Source organism: Populus trichocarpa, chromosome 1 (assembly GCF_000002775.5).
Source record: "Populus trichocarpa isolate Nisqually-1 chromosome 1, P.trichocarpa_v4.1, whole genome shotgun sequence".
In the NCBI taxonomy this organism is placed as follows: Eukaryota; Viridiplantae; Streptophyta; class Magnoliopsida; order Malpighiales; family Salicaceae; genus Populus; species Populus trichocarpa.
The window spans coordinates 31511877-31528496 of NC_037285.2; the positions used below are offsets into that span (position 1 = coordinate 31511877).

General features: G+C 34.3%; 1 protein-coding gene across 2 annotated transcripts; it reads left to right on the top strand.

Annotated features, from left to right (window-relative positions):
* The first annotated feature begins 424 nt into the window (after positions 1 to 424).
* LOC7465026 (translation factor GUF1 homolog, chloroplastic) lies at positions 425 to 11105 on the top strand. Of its 2 annotated transcripts, none has more exons than XM_024593848.2 (21): positions 425 to 856; positions 1009 to 1095; positions 1369 to 1425; positions 1649 to 1714; positions 1872 to 1934; positions 2654 to 2698; positions 2814 to 2914; positions 3401 to 3497; positions 4031 to 4102; positions 4886 to 5040; positions 5126 to 5183; positions 5940 to 6020; positions 6103 to 6189; positions 6973 to 7052; positions 7147 to 7288; positions 7419 to 7492; positions 7795 to 7882; positions 8971 to 9048; positions 10358 to 10433; positions 10706 to 10746; positions 10967 to 11105. In XM_024593848.2, exons 1-21 carry the CDS (start codon positions 449 to 451, stop codon positions 11060 to 11062), a joined length of 2052 nt encoding a protein of 683 aa, XP_024449616.1. In that variant the 5' UTR covers positions 425 to 448; the 3' UTR covers positions 11063 to 11105. The 2 variants fall into 2 exon arrangements, with proteins under 2 accessions (XP_024449616.1, XP_002300223.3); XM_002300187.4 differs by having other exon boundaries at positions 6973 to 7044; positions 7154 to 7288.
* The last annotated feature ends 5515 nt before the right edge of the window (positions 11106 to 16620 follow it).

Here is a 16620-nt window from a genome sequence, read left to right on the forward strand (position 1 = left end):
TTTTCCAAAGCCTTACCATGAAAAATTAATCTCAAGACCAGTGTTGATAAACTTGGTTCAAGCTATGTTTTTTTTTTTTTAAAATGAGAGTTGATTTGATTAAATTAGGTGATCTAATTAAAATTTGATTTAATTTTTTTTTGTTTTAATACAATATTATTATTTTTTAATTATATTATTTTAAATTGATTTGAATTAAATCGTTGAATTCATAAAACAAGTCTCGATCAAAGTTATATAACGAGCCGAGTTATCCATGCATGAAAGTTAGCGTGAGTGAACTTTAACGGGTTTTTTTTCTTATTTATAAAAAGTCTACATGTATAGAAACCGATGATAGTTTAATAACTAAATTGAAACATCATTAAACAAAAAGGACTAAATTGTAGCTACCTAAATTTCAAAACAGCAACAAAAGAAGCAGAGCCATTGAGAGAAGCAGAGAGCAATGGCTTCCATTCTCTTATCTTTAAACACACACACTCTCCTTCCTCTCCATACAAGAACAAGAACCACCAAAACCACTCTAAAAATCCTCCGCTTCTCCCACAAACTCCCCCCCTCTTCTCCCTTTTATTGCAACCATGAAACTAGACTTCACCTCCGCTGCCAAACCACCACTGGCACTCCTTCCGCTGCCGATTTCGCCGCCGCGGCCGGCCAAGACCGGCTTCGTAAGGTTCCCATTAAAAATATCAGGAATTTCTGCATAATAGCTCATATTGATCATGGGAAATCCACGTTAGCTGATAAGTTGCTGCAAATGACTGGTACTGTACAGAAGAGAGAAATGAAGGAGCAATTTTTGGATAATATGGATTTAGAGAGAGAACGAGGCATCACTATTAAGCTTCAGGTGTTTTTTTCAAAATTTCCGCATTAAATTTACGTTTTTTTATTGATATTTTTTAATGCTTGATTAATTTTTTTATTTAATTTATGTTTTTATTGATATTTTTCAATTAATTGATATTTTTTTGTGGTTTTGTGTTTGATAATGCGATATAGGCGGCAAGAATGCGGTATGTGTATGAAAATGAAGGGTATTGCTTGAATTTGATTGATACTCCTGGCCATGTTGATTTCTCTTATGAGGTATGTTTTAATGATGGATGGATATTTTATAATTTTATAATTTGTATTATCTCTGGTGGGTTCGAATCCTAGGAGATGCTGTGAGAAAGAAATTTCTTTTGGCGACCGGGGAGGGATTTAGTGTCAGTATGCAAAAGCTGGCTCGAGGATAGCTTTGTGGTTAAAAGAAAGTTAGATTGTTAGATATTTGGAAATTGTTTGCTAGAAAATGAAAATGTGTACGTGGGATGTGTTTTGAATTATTGTGTTGTTTGTGTTATTTATTTGTTGTAGGTATCTCGTTCTCTTGCTGCTTGTGAGGGTGCTCTGCTTGTTGTTGATGCTTCTCAGGTGAACTGCTTTTGTGCAATCTCTACTTTTTTTAATCTGAGCATATGATTTATTTTGCCTAGTAAAGGTTATAAATTTTCTGTTATTTTGATATGGTAGGTCTTAGTTTGAAGTTTTTCGATATAGAATCTGAAAGGAAAGCACTGTTTGCTGAATTGTTTACCTATTTGTTCAGATTTATTGTTTTTGCTCGTATTGCTGAGAATTGTCTATTATTGTTTAGGGGGTGGAAGCACAAACACTGGCTAATGTTTATTTGGCCTTGGAAAACAACCTAGAAATCATCCCTGTAAGTGGGTCATCATGTTATGTTTCACATATGAGTTTGTGTGCATACACACGTGTATCCCATCTGTGAGATTCTGTAAATATATATACTAGTATTCTCTGAATTGCTTTGAATGGTTAAATCTAATTGGTTTAAATGTAATTGATTAACATTGCAGGTTTTAAACAAAATAGATCTTCCGGGTGCAGAACCAGATCGTGTTTGCAAGGAGATTGAAGAGGTTGGTTCACCAAATGGAAGAACTCCATTTGTTTAATGGGTGTGTAATCCATATTGGTTCTAGTAGTTTGGAAACTATGTTAAGTACTTAGTGAATAATGTGACTTATCATATCATTAATTTAGCTTATTGATTAAAAAAGAAAAGAAAAGAAGACTCACTATAACAGCAAGTCTCTGCACCTTTTTCTGTGACAATAATCTGCACTGGAAGTCTGATTGTGAATTGAAAAATTCTTCCAGAGAAAAGGCAAGAAGGCCAACTTAATCCAAATCTGTATTTCTGTACACACACACACACACACACACACACACAATCTGCACTGGAAGTCTGATTCACTGGAAGTCTGATTGTGAATTGAAAAATTCTTCCAGAGAAAAGGCAAGAAGGCCAACTTAATCCAAATCTGTATTTTTGTACACGCGTGCGCGCACATACACACACAATCTGCACTGGAAGTCTGATTCACTGGAAGTCTGATTGTGAATTGAAAAATTCTTCCAGAGAAAAGGCAAGAAGGCCAACTTAATCCAAATCTGTATTTCTGTGTGCGCGCGCGCGTGCGCGCGCCCACACTCTTTATCCATAGCTTACTGTGCTTGTGTTGAATCCTTGTTTGATCAATTAATTATTTTCATTTTATGTTTCAAGCTGAAAGACATGGATTTCTGTTTGCTAACAATTGCCTCAAAACTCACAGCTAAATGTCTCTCCATGTAGGTTATTGGTTTGGATTGTAGCAATGCAATACACTGCTCTGCAAAGGTTGGTTCATGACTATTTTCTTGATGCAACTCATGTTCTCCATTTCCTGCATGGTGGAAAAGGATATTTCTTCCTTATAAAGTAATCTTTGCTTGTGTTGCTATTTGTTCTACAGGAGGGAATAGGTATAACTGAAATTCTGAATGCAATCGTTGAGCGGGTACCCCCACCCCGTGATACTGCTGCAATGCCTTTGAGGGCCTTAATATTTGATAGGTACAGACTTTTCATCATCACTGGACCCATCAATATTTATGGACTCCTAGTAGAATGATACTAACAGTCTTTGTTTGTATAGTGTGTGTTTATTCATGCACCTGTTAGTATCTAACTTCCATCAAAGATAAATCTGTTGATTTAGATATTTTGACATCCAACATTATGACAATAACAAACCAGGTGGCGCATAGTTGAGATCAAATGAAACCTGAGCAGTGTGAACAAGAAAATTTATTTAAAGCGTTTTGTCATAAACATCCCTGGTTTAGCTGCTGAGATCTTTTTCCTCTTCCTCCTCTTCTTTTTAGAATATATTTTGATGGGAAGGGCAATGCTTTCCTTAGCCCATTTGCTTATCAACCAATTAAACTTCTACTGTACTGACATCTGTTTGTCCACATTGTGTTTATTTTACATTTGCCTCACCAACAGTAGAAATGACATTCTTTAGCCTGTATTGTAACCTTATAAATCCTTTTGCAGCTACTATGATCCATATCGTGGTGTTATTGTGTATTTTCGAGTCATAGATGGGAATATAAAGAAAGGCGACAGAATTTATTTTATGGCCAGTGAGAAGGTAAAGTAATCTTGTTAATCAATTCTTTTGCCCCAAATAAATTATTTACTTTCTTTCAACTGCAGACTCAGCAATGTACAGCTGACATGTGTTCAAAATAACTGTTACCAGATCAGCAAATTTAGACTGTCCCTGTTGTGTTCTTCAATTATGGCTGTGGTTGCATGGGTTTGTTAAAAGAATTTGCTAATAACCTTTAGAGATGCCAGCACTTCCATTAAATAAGGATCATGATTTTTCATTACAAATACACGAGTTATCTGTTATGTTGTCAAGATTTGAGCAATGAAGCTAAAACAAAACATTCAATGAGTTTATCAAGTGTAATGGCTGTTATGTTCCAATTGACTGTTATTGGCAAGACGCTGACTGTAAATGGGTGTAAACTAATGGAACTTGAAATAAAAAATGGGACTTCAAAACCTTTCAAGTGACTGTAATGTGGTGTAAAGAACTATTTTCTGAAACCAAGGTTCTGATAAATGCTTACATATTCTTGTAGTTTTCCTAATAAATCATTCTTAAAATGACAGGATTATTATGCTGATGAAATTGGAGTTTTATCTCCCAATCAGATGCAAGTGGAAGAATTGTATTCGGGTGAGGTAAAATTTCCTTTCTGAATGACGTTGATTAGAATGGGCTTTTGTGTTGCTTGCTTGGGTTGTTTTCTAGTGTCTAAAAACATGGTATTTGGAAGAAAATTGCAAAATGGATTGATGATTCTTTTGTATTTTGATCATATAAATGATTGTTGCCTAATCACTCAATGTTTTCTGTGTAAAAGACATCATTGTCCATATTATTCTTGTTTCTTGTATCTGCAAATCTGTTATCTCCAATCATCAGCAAGATTGCTTGTGAACTTAAACACAATCAAGGTTCGTAATTAAATACATTTTGTTATCAGGACTGCGATCTCTGTGTGTTTGTATTCATGCTCATGGAAACAGAACAAACCTTCATAAACGATGCATCTTTTAGTGGTTCTAACCTGTAAACCAATTGAAGAGTGGGGATCCTTGATGGTCATTGATATATCTTCACAATTGGACAAGCTAAGGGGTACTGTACTGGTTATCTTTCAGTGTTCAGCCAATTATAGTCTCCTCTCTTTTTCTCTGCCATCACTCATACTGATTTTTTTTTTCTTTTTTCTTACCCTTTTTAGACATAATGATGAAGCTCATTCTGTTTTCCATGTTCTGTCTCTCTCTGTGTGTGTGTGTGTGTGTGAGTGTGTTTCAAACATGTTTCTGTGAACTAATTTTGGAAAACTTTTTTTTCTTTATGTATCTTGTTACTCTAATGTAGTCTTTTTTAAGATTTAGGTGTATTTGTCTTTTAACTTGTAACTACTTTTCCCTCCTCATATTGTACTTATTCAGGTAGGCTACCTTTCTGCTTCTATCAGATCAGTAGCAGATGCCAGGGTGGGTGATACCATTACTCACTACAGTAGAAAGGCGGAACAATCATTGCCTGGATATGAGGAAGCCACCCCAATGGTGTTCTGCGGCCTATTCCCGGTTGATGCAGACCAGTACTGACATCTTTTTTGCTCTTGTTAAGTTTGCTACTTTGTGCACGTCTGTAGAATTTCTCATCTTCAACTCTCTCATTGACAGGTTTTCTGAGTTGCGTGATGCTTTGGAAAAACTGCAACTAAATGATGCTGCATTGAAGGTAAATTGTTTCTTACTAGTGATTATATAAAAAAGGGTGTCTTTAGATAAAGATCAAGGTGATTGGAAATAATTTGATTAGGTTATGACAGGTGATATGAATTTGGTTTGGCTACTGGATTGCTATGTATTTTTGGTAGCTAAGTTGCTTTCCATTATCTCCTTCGGTATCATGTAGCAATTGAGGACTGGATGGGCTTATTCATTTTTATTGTTCGTCCCATTTGTTGGGTTCTCTCCATTTCTTTTTTATGATTATTTTAGATAGTAGTGAACTTGAGTTGGAACATGACATTGTTTGGATTTGTGCAAATGGCTTTGGAGTAGATGTTGTGGAAGGTCATCTTCTGATTGCTTCTGAGATTTGAAATGGATGTTGTGGATGGTATTTGTTTTTCAATTGTCTTGTGAAATCCTGCATATGGATTTGTGGATTGTAGATGGGAGCAGTTCTTTTCTAGGATAGTGACACCTTGTGCGTTCTGGGTTTGTGAGGCAAGAGTTTCAGATCCTGTGAAGCAAAGGGGCGGGGGTAGTTGAGATAACAAATTGGGGTTGTGAAAAGCTTATTCACATGGTTTTTAGAATTTCAGTGTATGACTTTGGCACCTAGTTTTGTCTGCACCTGTTTTTTCTTCATGCCCTCCTCTCATTAGAGGTCTCTTGTACGCTTTTCCACATGTTAGAGCAGTACACCCTTTATAACCATTCATTTATTAGAGGAATTGCTTATCCTTGTTTTTGGTTAAATTTTCAGTTCGAGCCTGAAACATCAAATGCCATGGGTTTTGGCTTTAGGTGTGGATTCTTAGGTCTTCTCCACATGGAAATAGTTCAGGTTTGCCTTGCTACAACTTCTCAGCTATGCTGTCAATTTATGAAAATTTAGCATTGTCTTTGAACAATTTATCTTCTTACAGGAAAGGCTGGAGAGAGAATACAATCTAAGCCTAATTACTACTGCACCAAGTGTGGTATACAGAGTGCACTGCGTGGATGATGATATTGTAATTTCTGCTTGCTCCTGGATCCAGTAGCACTTAATAACTGATGTTGATACTCGATAGATATTTGCTGCCAATCAATGATTTTGCATAACTACATGTATTTATGGAGAGATGAATTTTGTCAACTTTCCCTTTATTGTGATCTTATTGTCCTCCTGGTTTAGTCTACAAGCAAACACAAACTGTAAACCCTAACATTGACCTGTAGATGATCTTAGGCTTATTCTATTAGATAATTTACAGAGCATATATGAACTCCTTTTTCTTTTTGATAAACCAGAAATTTTTAAAGTTTGTCAACCACAATTTTTATTTGACAATTAGGTGGTATCCTTGTACAAGCTAGCTTGCATGCACCAAGACTAAGCCCACCTGCCCTTCTGGTTAAAGGCACACCATTCTGCATGGGGACTAGGGGATTCATAAGAAATTACGTTATCGTGGTTTGGCCTTGGAGTGAACCCTGGTTGCCTAGGTGGGGGGCTGCCCACTTGCCAACTAAGCCAACCCTCAAGTTTACTGTCTGCTATGTTCCATGTAATCTTAAAGTCCCCTGCCATGATGAGGTTTTCCTCAACAGTTGCAGTATAATAACTGTGTCCTTTTTAGCAACCACCTTTTAACATGCCATAAATCGTGCAGTTGATGTTTCTTGTAATGCTTGATCTAGTTTATGCATTTCTTTATGGTTAGTTGTTTATTTTAATTGTGTTATAACAGCTTAATGTGTCTAAATTTTGTGTCATGCTATATCTTACATGCAAAATGTTCATTTTGGTGAAGGTTGAGTGCTCAAATCCATCTTTACTTCCTGAACCTGGGAAAAGGCGATCAGTTGAGGAGCCATTTGTAAAGGTCTTGTTGTACGCACTGATGTTTATTATTTCATGTTATGACATCTAGCTTACTCATCATGTTTTTAGGCTTGTAACAAAAGTTGTGTTTGCTTCTTTCAAGTACACAGATCGAACTGCTTACACCGAAAGACTACATTGGCACGCTTATGGAGCTGGCTCAAGAAAGGAGAGGAGAGTTTAAAGAAATGAAATATATCACTGAGAATAGAGCATCAATCACGTATGAATTACCCCTAGCTGAGGTGACATTTTTGCTTTACTTTTGTCCTGTACTAGCACTCCTCTTCAAAGTCTCATTTCACTGAATTATTCTCTCTTTACAGTCTAATTATTCATTCTTGTCTCTTAGTTTTCTGCATGTTAACTTGACAGATGGTAGGTGATTTTTTTGACCAGCTCAAGTCCAGAAGTAAGGGATATGCTAGCATGGAGTATACAGTTGTTGGGTAAATGTATATAATGCTTTGTGAGATGGGAAAAAAATGTCTATAGATATTCTTGTGTGCTCTTGCCTGGCAGTGGTTTGCATGTCTAAATACAAGCAGGGTAGCTTTTATTCTTATTGGCATCAACATACTTAAATTCTTTTGTCGGAAGTATTGTTGTTTTCGAAACAAATGCCATGTATCATTTCATTTTCATCTTTTACATGGCATGGATTTTTAACTTCCTTGTATGTATTCCTCCAAATTACCAAAGATGATTTACTCACAGCAATTTACATTTCGTTATAAAATTTGATCGATAGGTACAAGGAAAGTGATTTGATAAGGCTTGACATTCAAATCAACGGTGATCCTGTTGAACCATTAGCAACTATTGTGCACAAGGATAAGGTAATTTTCAAGACTCATCATTTGAGTCTTTAAAGTGTAGAGAAGTGTGTGTACATATCTGGAGGACTGGTGCATGTTTATTTGAAATTCAACACTGTACAGATGAAACTTAAGGAGTTGTTTAATGGATATTATGGTTAAATTTGGTAGGAACCTTCTGCGATTTGATGACAAAAATTTAACTGCTTCTGCTACCACGAGTGTGACACATGTAAGAATGAAGTATGGAATTTCAAAAAGAGAACAATTTTTTAGAAACGAGGATGACTAGGTTTACTAATGAACACAAATAGCTAATTCTTTAGACATTTACAGGCTTGTCCTGTGATATAATGCTTTTAGATGCTTCAATGGTCCAAGCAAATGAGCTAGCTACAAGTACTGTTGTTACTGTATATCCAGGAGAGAATGATGGAGGCGATCTCTAAAGGAACTGAATTCTCAGTTGCCTGCTTCTTCAAAAACATGGGGGATGCATTTGTATTGTGCCCTCCTGTTGTTTATGGTCCAAATGATGATGTGGAGAGGGAGTAATCGGTGATTGTGTGATTTTAAATAAATTTTCATTTCTATAACATATTATTAAGTTATGTGAGTTGTCTTATAAAAGAGAATTCTTGTGCACTTGATTGAAATCTTTTTCAATGCGGGGTTGATGAGTGGAATAGCGGGAGAAGAATAAGATGTCCAAGAATGAGAGTTGATTTGAATGCCTTGAGGTCAAAATTGAGACATTGCCTAATATGTAAGGATAAACATGTAGCATGTAGAAAGTATATCCCCTTCTTTTTCTTTTTTCAATCTTAATTATGGCAATTTTGTGCTGGTTTCCTCTTTGGCATTTGATAGATAACTTCTGAAGAGTTAACATTTTGCTCATGTTTTCTTGGAGCCAAGTTCTTGATTTTTGTTACTTTATTTTTATGTAAACTGTAGCATCTCTATTAGTCAGTCTTTTATTGAAAGTCCTTATCATTGAATGATATGAAAAGGTCCTCATTCTAAAGTACCTATCCTGTGGAAGTTTTTATGTTGAGTTAAATGCTTTGTTGCCTGCCATATCTTATGTTGGATGAGCTCCTTTTCAGGCATATTCTGTAGGAAGGGCTTTGACCCAGAAGTTGAAGGAGCTAATACCACGGCAAATGTTCAAAGTACCCATTCAAGTGAGGATTCTTTCTCTTTCAATGAGTAATGCTACAGCAGTGCTACTCATTATAAAATAACCAATCTACAGTTGTTTTTTCTTTTTCCACCATAAATTTGCTTCACACTACTGATCAAATTGTACATGTATTTCTGATGCAAGAAATGCATTAAGAATATTTAATGGCCAACACAGTTAAATGTGCAAGATTTCGACTGCATGCTTCATGACTTCAATTTGAGCAAAACCACATGTCACCATGTTAGTGATGCCTGGTGTCATTAAATATGTTAGTTTTCATGTATCATGTTATTGTTTCTTTCTTCAAATCATGTTGTTGTCAACTAATTAGTTACTGTTAAACTCTGCTAACATTGGTTTTATATCTCATGCTTTCTATACTTTTGAAGCATCAACACATGAAAAGCTGGGTGTCTGCACGATAAGCTTGTTAAAAGTACTAAATGGAATGTCACGGATCCTATCTTCCCTAAAATCTCAAATGGTCCAATGAACCTTGGGCTAAGCTTTCCATTCCTTCCAAATCTCACAATTCCTTTGGCCGGTTGAGACCTTAGGAAAACTCAATAACTCACTTGGAACTCTAAGCTACAACGACATTTATCTGAATGACTTTTTTTTAGTCTACTTTTAGCTGTTTGCTGTTTGAAGCCATAACTCTGGTAACAATGGTTCTATTTCTCATGATTTCTATTTCTTGTTAAAACTTGATACTTAATTTTAATAAAATAGAATATGAATATAGAAAGAATTCATAATCATCCGGTTAGGATCGATCTAAACCAGCCCATTATGCATACGATTCAACATGCCAAGTAGTAAACAACTTATTAGAAACACAAGACAGTCAATCAGAAATGTCACCAAATCCCCTGCTCTTGGGGGATGCCCTCAGTGCCGAGGGACATGTACTAGGGTGTATGTGCGGCTTGTTCAGATTTCAGATTGTGGGTTGGGACAAAAGAAAGAATTTTTCCACTATCCGAGATCAGTACCGATGAATAGGATAGAATGGAAGACTCCCCTTCACTATTCTAATTGTTTCCCTCATTAATTAGTTTCTTTTCCTGTCAATAATATTTGAACTTATAACCTGTTACAGTGAGATCTAGGTAGAAATTTTAGGACTTGCATTGGTTCTTCCGTTAGTTTTCTTTTCCCCAACAATATTTTAACATCTGCTACATAATTCCAGAGACATAAATGCATGATAGTTTGGCATACTCAACACTATCCATTCTGATTCTCAAAGAAAAATAAAATAAAAAACATCATCCAGAATGGTACTTAACATCCTTTCGTTTCAGGCATGCATAGGTGCAAAAGTCATTGCTAGTGAATCTTTATCAGCAATTAGAAAGGATGTCCTGGCCAAATGCTATGGTGAGATCACACTCTGCTTCTTAGAACATTGTACACTCAACTACTAGTGAATTGATATGCATCATGAGACACACACAGCTTCCAGATGTTTGGTGCTTTTCTCCTTTCTCAATCATCTGGCATGGAATATCTACTTGTTTATGTTTTCCCCATACAGAACTCCTAAATTCCAGTGGGGTTTTGTTCCGCAAGGAAAGCTAGTAGATTGCTTACAAGTAACCAGTGCTCGATATTTACATTACAAGCATTTTTTCGCTTCTCTATCAATGCAGGTGGCGACATTTCAAGGAAGAAGAAATTGCTCAAGAAACAGGTACATCATAGTTTAATTTCTTAGGTTATAGCGTTGACGCTCTTCATTATATTATGGATAATGGTGTTTCATTACACACCAATATGAAGAACTAAAAACAGATCAAAATTGTCTGCCATTATAAGCCCCCTGAAAGTTAAACAAATTTTTCAGAAAATTGATTTAATTTTGCTGATAAATGTTGCTGTCCCTAATTATTTATGTACCATTTTTCTTACAGGCTGCAGGGAAGAAAAGAATGAAGGCCATTGGCAAGGTTGATGTACCTCAAGAAGCCTTCATGGCTGTGTTGAAACTTGAAAAGGAAGTATTGTAACTGCATTATAATCTCAATTGAAACAAATTATGAAGTTTTATTATTGATTAATTCAATAGTAAAAGATAAAATTAAAAAAAATCAATTAAAAAAATTTGAAGTCAATTAGCATAATTCAGGACTCGGATTATAAAACCGTGATAACTCTGTAGAGAAAAAAAATGAAGTCAATTTTTATTTAGCATGATGTTAAAGGATTGCATTGAAAAAAAATCAAACAAAAAATTAAGCTGGGTCAATTTAGGTTAAATTGTCAAATATAGGTCTGGAGATCGAGATAATTCTATAGAAAATAAATAAAAAATAAATTATAAAATATAATTTCTAATTAACTTAATATCGAAGGATGATATTAAAATAAAAATATTCAATTAAAAAAATAAAATAAAAAACTCGAGTTAACTTAGTTAATCATCAAAACTCGCGATCTAGGTTATAAGATTGATAACTCTATAGAAAATAAATGAAAAAAAAATTATGAAACTCAATTTCTAATCAATTCAGGATTGAATGATGAAGTCAAGAAAAAATAATTTTAAAAAGAATAATTTTTTTAACTTGAATCAACATGACTAACTTGTGAAACACATGACCTGGTTCATAGGATTGAAATAACTCTATAGAAAACATGTTTATACGAAAAGCAAGTTAAAATAAAATATGAATTCCAATATTTAGTAAATTAATTGATGGAGGATGAAATTGAAAAAAAAAGTTATTAAATATTAGAGAATGAAATTAAAAAAAAATTTGAGATTTAAAAAATAAGTCAACTTTTTCAAGGGATAAAGTGAAAATGACCTTTGCATTTCATTGCTATAGTAATGTGACAAGACCTTTTAGTATATGTTAACATCTCACTTCAAATATTTTAAAAATTTTCAAAGCCAATTTTGAGATGAAAAGGAAAAAAACCAATTTAAGTCAATTGATCAAACTCGTGACTCGAGTTATGAAATCGGGATAACTTCATAAACATAAAGCCAAAACAAATTATAAAGTTGCATTCCCAACCAACTTAATATTGAAGGATTAAATTGAAAAAACAATCTACTAAAAAACCCTGAGTCAACCGTCTTAACCCGCAACTTGGGTCATAATATCAAGATAACAATATGTAGAGAGAAAAAGAAGCCAATTTCCAATTAACCCGATGTTGAAGGATTGCATTGACAAAACAAAAACAAAAAAAATAAGCCAAGTCAACCTAGGTTAATTTGCGAAACCCAAGTCAGAAGACCAAGATAAGTCAATGGAAAATAAATAAAAAACAAATTTTGAAGTCCAATTCTAAATCAACCCAATATTAAAGTATAAAATTAAAATTAAAATATTAAATTAAAAAAATAAACAAAAAATAAATTCGAGTTAACCTAACTAACCTACAAAAATCACGACTCGGGTCATAAGACCGTGACAACCTAATATAAAGAAAATAAAAAAATAATTATGAAACCCAATTCCTAATCAATCCAATGTTGAAAGATGAAATTAAGAAAAAAATTAATTTAAAAAAAGATAAAAAAATGACCCAAGTCAACATGGCTAACCTGTGAAACTTGCGATCCAGTTCATAGGATCGAAGTAACTCCATAGAAATCAAGAAATCCAATACTCATTAAAAAAATTTATGGAGGATGAAATTAAAAAAAACAAATCCTCAAAATCCCCGAGGAATAAAGTGAAAAAAACCTTTTCATTTCACAATTCATTGCTATAATGATGTGACAAGGCTTTTTTTTTTTTAACCCAAGAGGTCCCGGCGGAGCGGTAGGCATGCTCTCGTCGCTTACGAGGTTGAGGGTTCGACCCTCTTCTTCGTCTGCAGAAGGACGCTTGGGGAGGCCTTGCCACCCGGGCCAAGGGATTAGTCTGGGTCAGCGCCTGGGATACCCTGGTTTGACCAAAAAAAAGAGGATGAAATTTTTTTTAAAAAAAAGTTATAACATTGATGAAATAAAAAAAATTAAATTAAAAAAAAGGTCAAAAAGTTAGAAATCAGCAGCAAAGGCATAAGCAAAAGTCCTAGCGAAAGAGGAGTTGCAGCAGCGAAGTCGGCGGAACAGTCCTAGCAGGAAGAGGATTTCTTGCAGCAGTAGGTCGGCTAAAGGAGGCTGAAGCATGTTTGGGAACGCGTTTCAACCTATGTTCCCAAAAAATTTCAAAATTTTTTTTATTAAAATTTAATATGGTTTGTACGTTTTAGATCTTTTTGATATGCTGATGTCAAAAATGATTTTTAAAAAATGAAAAAACATCATTAGCATGTATTTTGGCACGAAAAGTTATTTAAAAAGCACCCGCAATCACACTGCCAAACAAGCTCTGAATCCTTGCGGTAACTAGGGAGGAAGAAAGAGGAAGAATCCGGCAAGTAAATGAAAAAGGAAAGTCCAAAGTTAATTAAGAGTTGTTATATGCGGCAAAGAACGCTTCCTTTTCTCAGCCCGGGCATAACTTGGTTTCTGATTTGAGTTCTTATTTGTGAGAACTATCTTACGTAAGTTTAGGATTATCTTTACTTGTTATACTCTTCTTAAGCTCTCCTGAAAGGGTATAGCCAAGATGCATTGAAGTTTTAACAAGTAAGAAATAAATTATCAAATATTTTTTAGGAACTTTTCTAAACTTCTTTTGTTTTTATCCTGAATCAACAGCGTCTATACTACTTTGATTAATACGAAAATACAAGGGGCATCCTTTCACGAGTAAGGGCCAATATAAAACTATTGTTTATGTAAAATCATTGCCAAAGTGCTTTTCATCATGGTAATGCATTAGATATATCAAGATCTTAATGACCTAATTCAAACCTCACAGCTTAAACTCTTGGACTAGATGTTTTTTTACAATCATTCAGCATTTATTGATGGTAGATTGGACGGTGCTCTGATTGCAGATGAGGTAGTCGAAAGAGAAGACGAATTCAGGGCTTCCTTTTCAAACTAGACTTCGAGAAAGTGTTTGATTCAGTGACTTGGGGTTACTTCAGAATGCGAGATACATGGGTTTTTGAAAGAATGGCTAAACTGGATTTCTCAGTGCATCACAACTTCTAGGATACCTATTTTTTATCGATGGGTCCCTTACTTCATAGTTTCATGTTTCCAAAGGAATTTGGCAGGGAGACACCCACCACCTTTCCTTTACAATATAGTAGCTGCAGGGCTCGCCGGAAAGCAGGCGAGAGTGGTCTATTTATGGAATCAAGTTTGGGGATAATCTATCTGTTAGCTATCTTCAATATGCCGATTCTTTTGAATGTTAAAACAATTATGCGTTGGTTTGAGATGTACTCAGGTTTGGAAGTGAATTTTCTGACATACAGACAAATACAACAATCACAGAGAAAATAAAATTGGCTGAAATTACGATGTCTTCTCTTTAAGAGTTTACAGCCTCTTAAAACCTAAGAATCCTAAGAAAGATAACAAAATTGGCTCAAATGATTTTTTCCAAGCTTAATTTAAGGATCTTTCAAAACTCAGCTAGTTACAGCAAAATTTGATTCTATATGACGATATGATCGAATGTTATAGCTTTTTTTTGTCAACTTTTTAGTTTAGCGTAAACAAATCTCTTCTTGAACTTAACTATGTTCCATTGGTCCATAAACGAGTCTATCAAGCTTTTTGTGATTCAATTTTGGATCCAATATCATGTTTATTTGTTAGAAAGTAGTTTTTTTGAAAAGTAAATTTCGGGAAAATATTTTTCAATATTTAGTAGTGTAATAGAAAATAAGTTAGAAAACATTTTACAGTATTTGGTTATGTCGTGGAAAATGAGCTGAAAAATAAATTATTAATGTTTTATTTTTTTCAAGTTTATTAAAATAACAAGGAACAAATCTTACAAATTAAAAAGTTGAATGAAATTGAAAAAAATATAATTTCATAAATTATCTCAAATAAAATAAATAATAATCAAAATAATAGAGATCAAATAAAAAATAAAAAAATTAAAAGATGAAGAAATTAAAATAACAATAATTAACATTTCATAAATTATTTTAAATAAAATAAGTAACAATCAAAAGAATGAGGACCAAATTTGATAGATAAAAAATTTCAATTAAAAAATGATAAGGGAAAAGCAAAATAAAAATGAGGACCAAAGTTAATATAAAAATTAAATTCTAAGGGATGAAATTGAAAAACAAATATTCAAAACAATATATATATATATATATATATATATATATATATATATAGCAATCAAAAGTTTGAGGATCAAATTTGATATAATCAGCAAATAATATGACATTTCTAAATTTTTCACAACTTCCGGAAAGTGTTTTCCGCCCAAAATAAAAGGAAAACACTTTCCTGGAAACCAAGCCATATTTTTCTTTGACTGGAAAGTGTTTTTCGTTGACCAACTTTTTTAATTGCAAATAAACACAAGAAAGTTTAGAAAGTGATTTTCCGAAAACCACTTTCCGGAAAACAAACGCTCAAATTATCACATTTTTTTCAGACCCGCCTACATTTTCATAAAAGGTCTATTATAGGGCTCAACGTGGATAATGATTATACTGAGATTCCATAGCTGAAGTTCTTAAGTGCAGAGTGGATTTATTACCTTGTGAATATTTGGGGTTACCCATCGTTGCAAGTTCTAGACCACTCTCTACATGGCAGCCTGTGATTCAGAAGCTATCGCCTGTTATCTTAAAAAAGTAAGTTGTTATCTTTAGGAGGAAGAATCTGCCTAATAAAGTCCGTTCTTGCTAGCACTCTACGTCTCTCTTTAAAATTCGTAGTGTAATGGCAAAAACAAAAGCTTGTTGCGAAACGTAGTTTTCTCTGGAGTGGTGTTTGTGATCGAAGGAGTATTTGTGAATGAGCTTAGAAGGTTCACAAAGCCCTTCTATTCAAATGGATTTGGAGATTTAGTGGTGGAAATCTCTCCGGTGTGCGCGCAGGACTTTCTTCTGCGAGAATATAGACATGAGTGTAAAGGTGCTCTACCATTCTTTATGGGAAAATTATCTACTGGCTGGAAAATCATAGTATAGTTCTAGCCAATGCTCAAATCTCATTAGGGATAGGGTTAGATTTGTGGTCGGATATGGCAGCTAGCAAGGTTCACTTTTGGACTGACAGTTAGAACACCAGTTGATGAACCTAATCAAGAATGTTCAGCTTTGCATTGAAGATCAGCTGGACAGATTACTGTGGATTCATGGTAGTTAAAAATGGGACTAAGTGAGATGTTGCAGCAGGTTTTTAGATTCAGTGTTGCTCCTGGTCCTTCTCCCATTTGTTCATATGCTAATCCTATGCGAATATTGATGTCTAATTATTAATTTGCATTATTCCTGCTTTATGCTTTTATAAATGTAATTAAATTGCCTGACAACGTTATTTATTTACAAATGATAATACATGGTGAAGTTCAAAAAAAGATATGAGTTGCACAGAATGATTGGAATGATCAAAAAGTTATAACTTCAGTTGGATCATATTTAAATTTAACCAAGAAGCTAGTTGTCAAGACCTAATTTTTTTTTTTTTTTAGTTTAACGTGGGTGTCCAAGCCAGCTTGCGCGCACC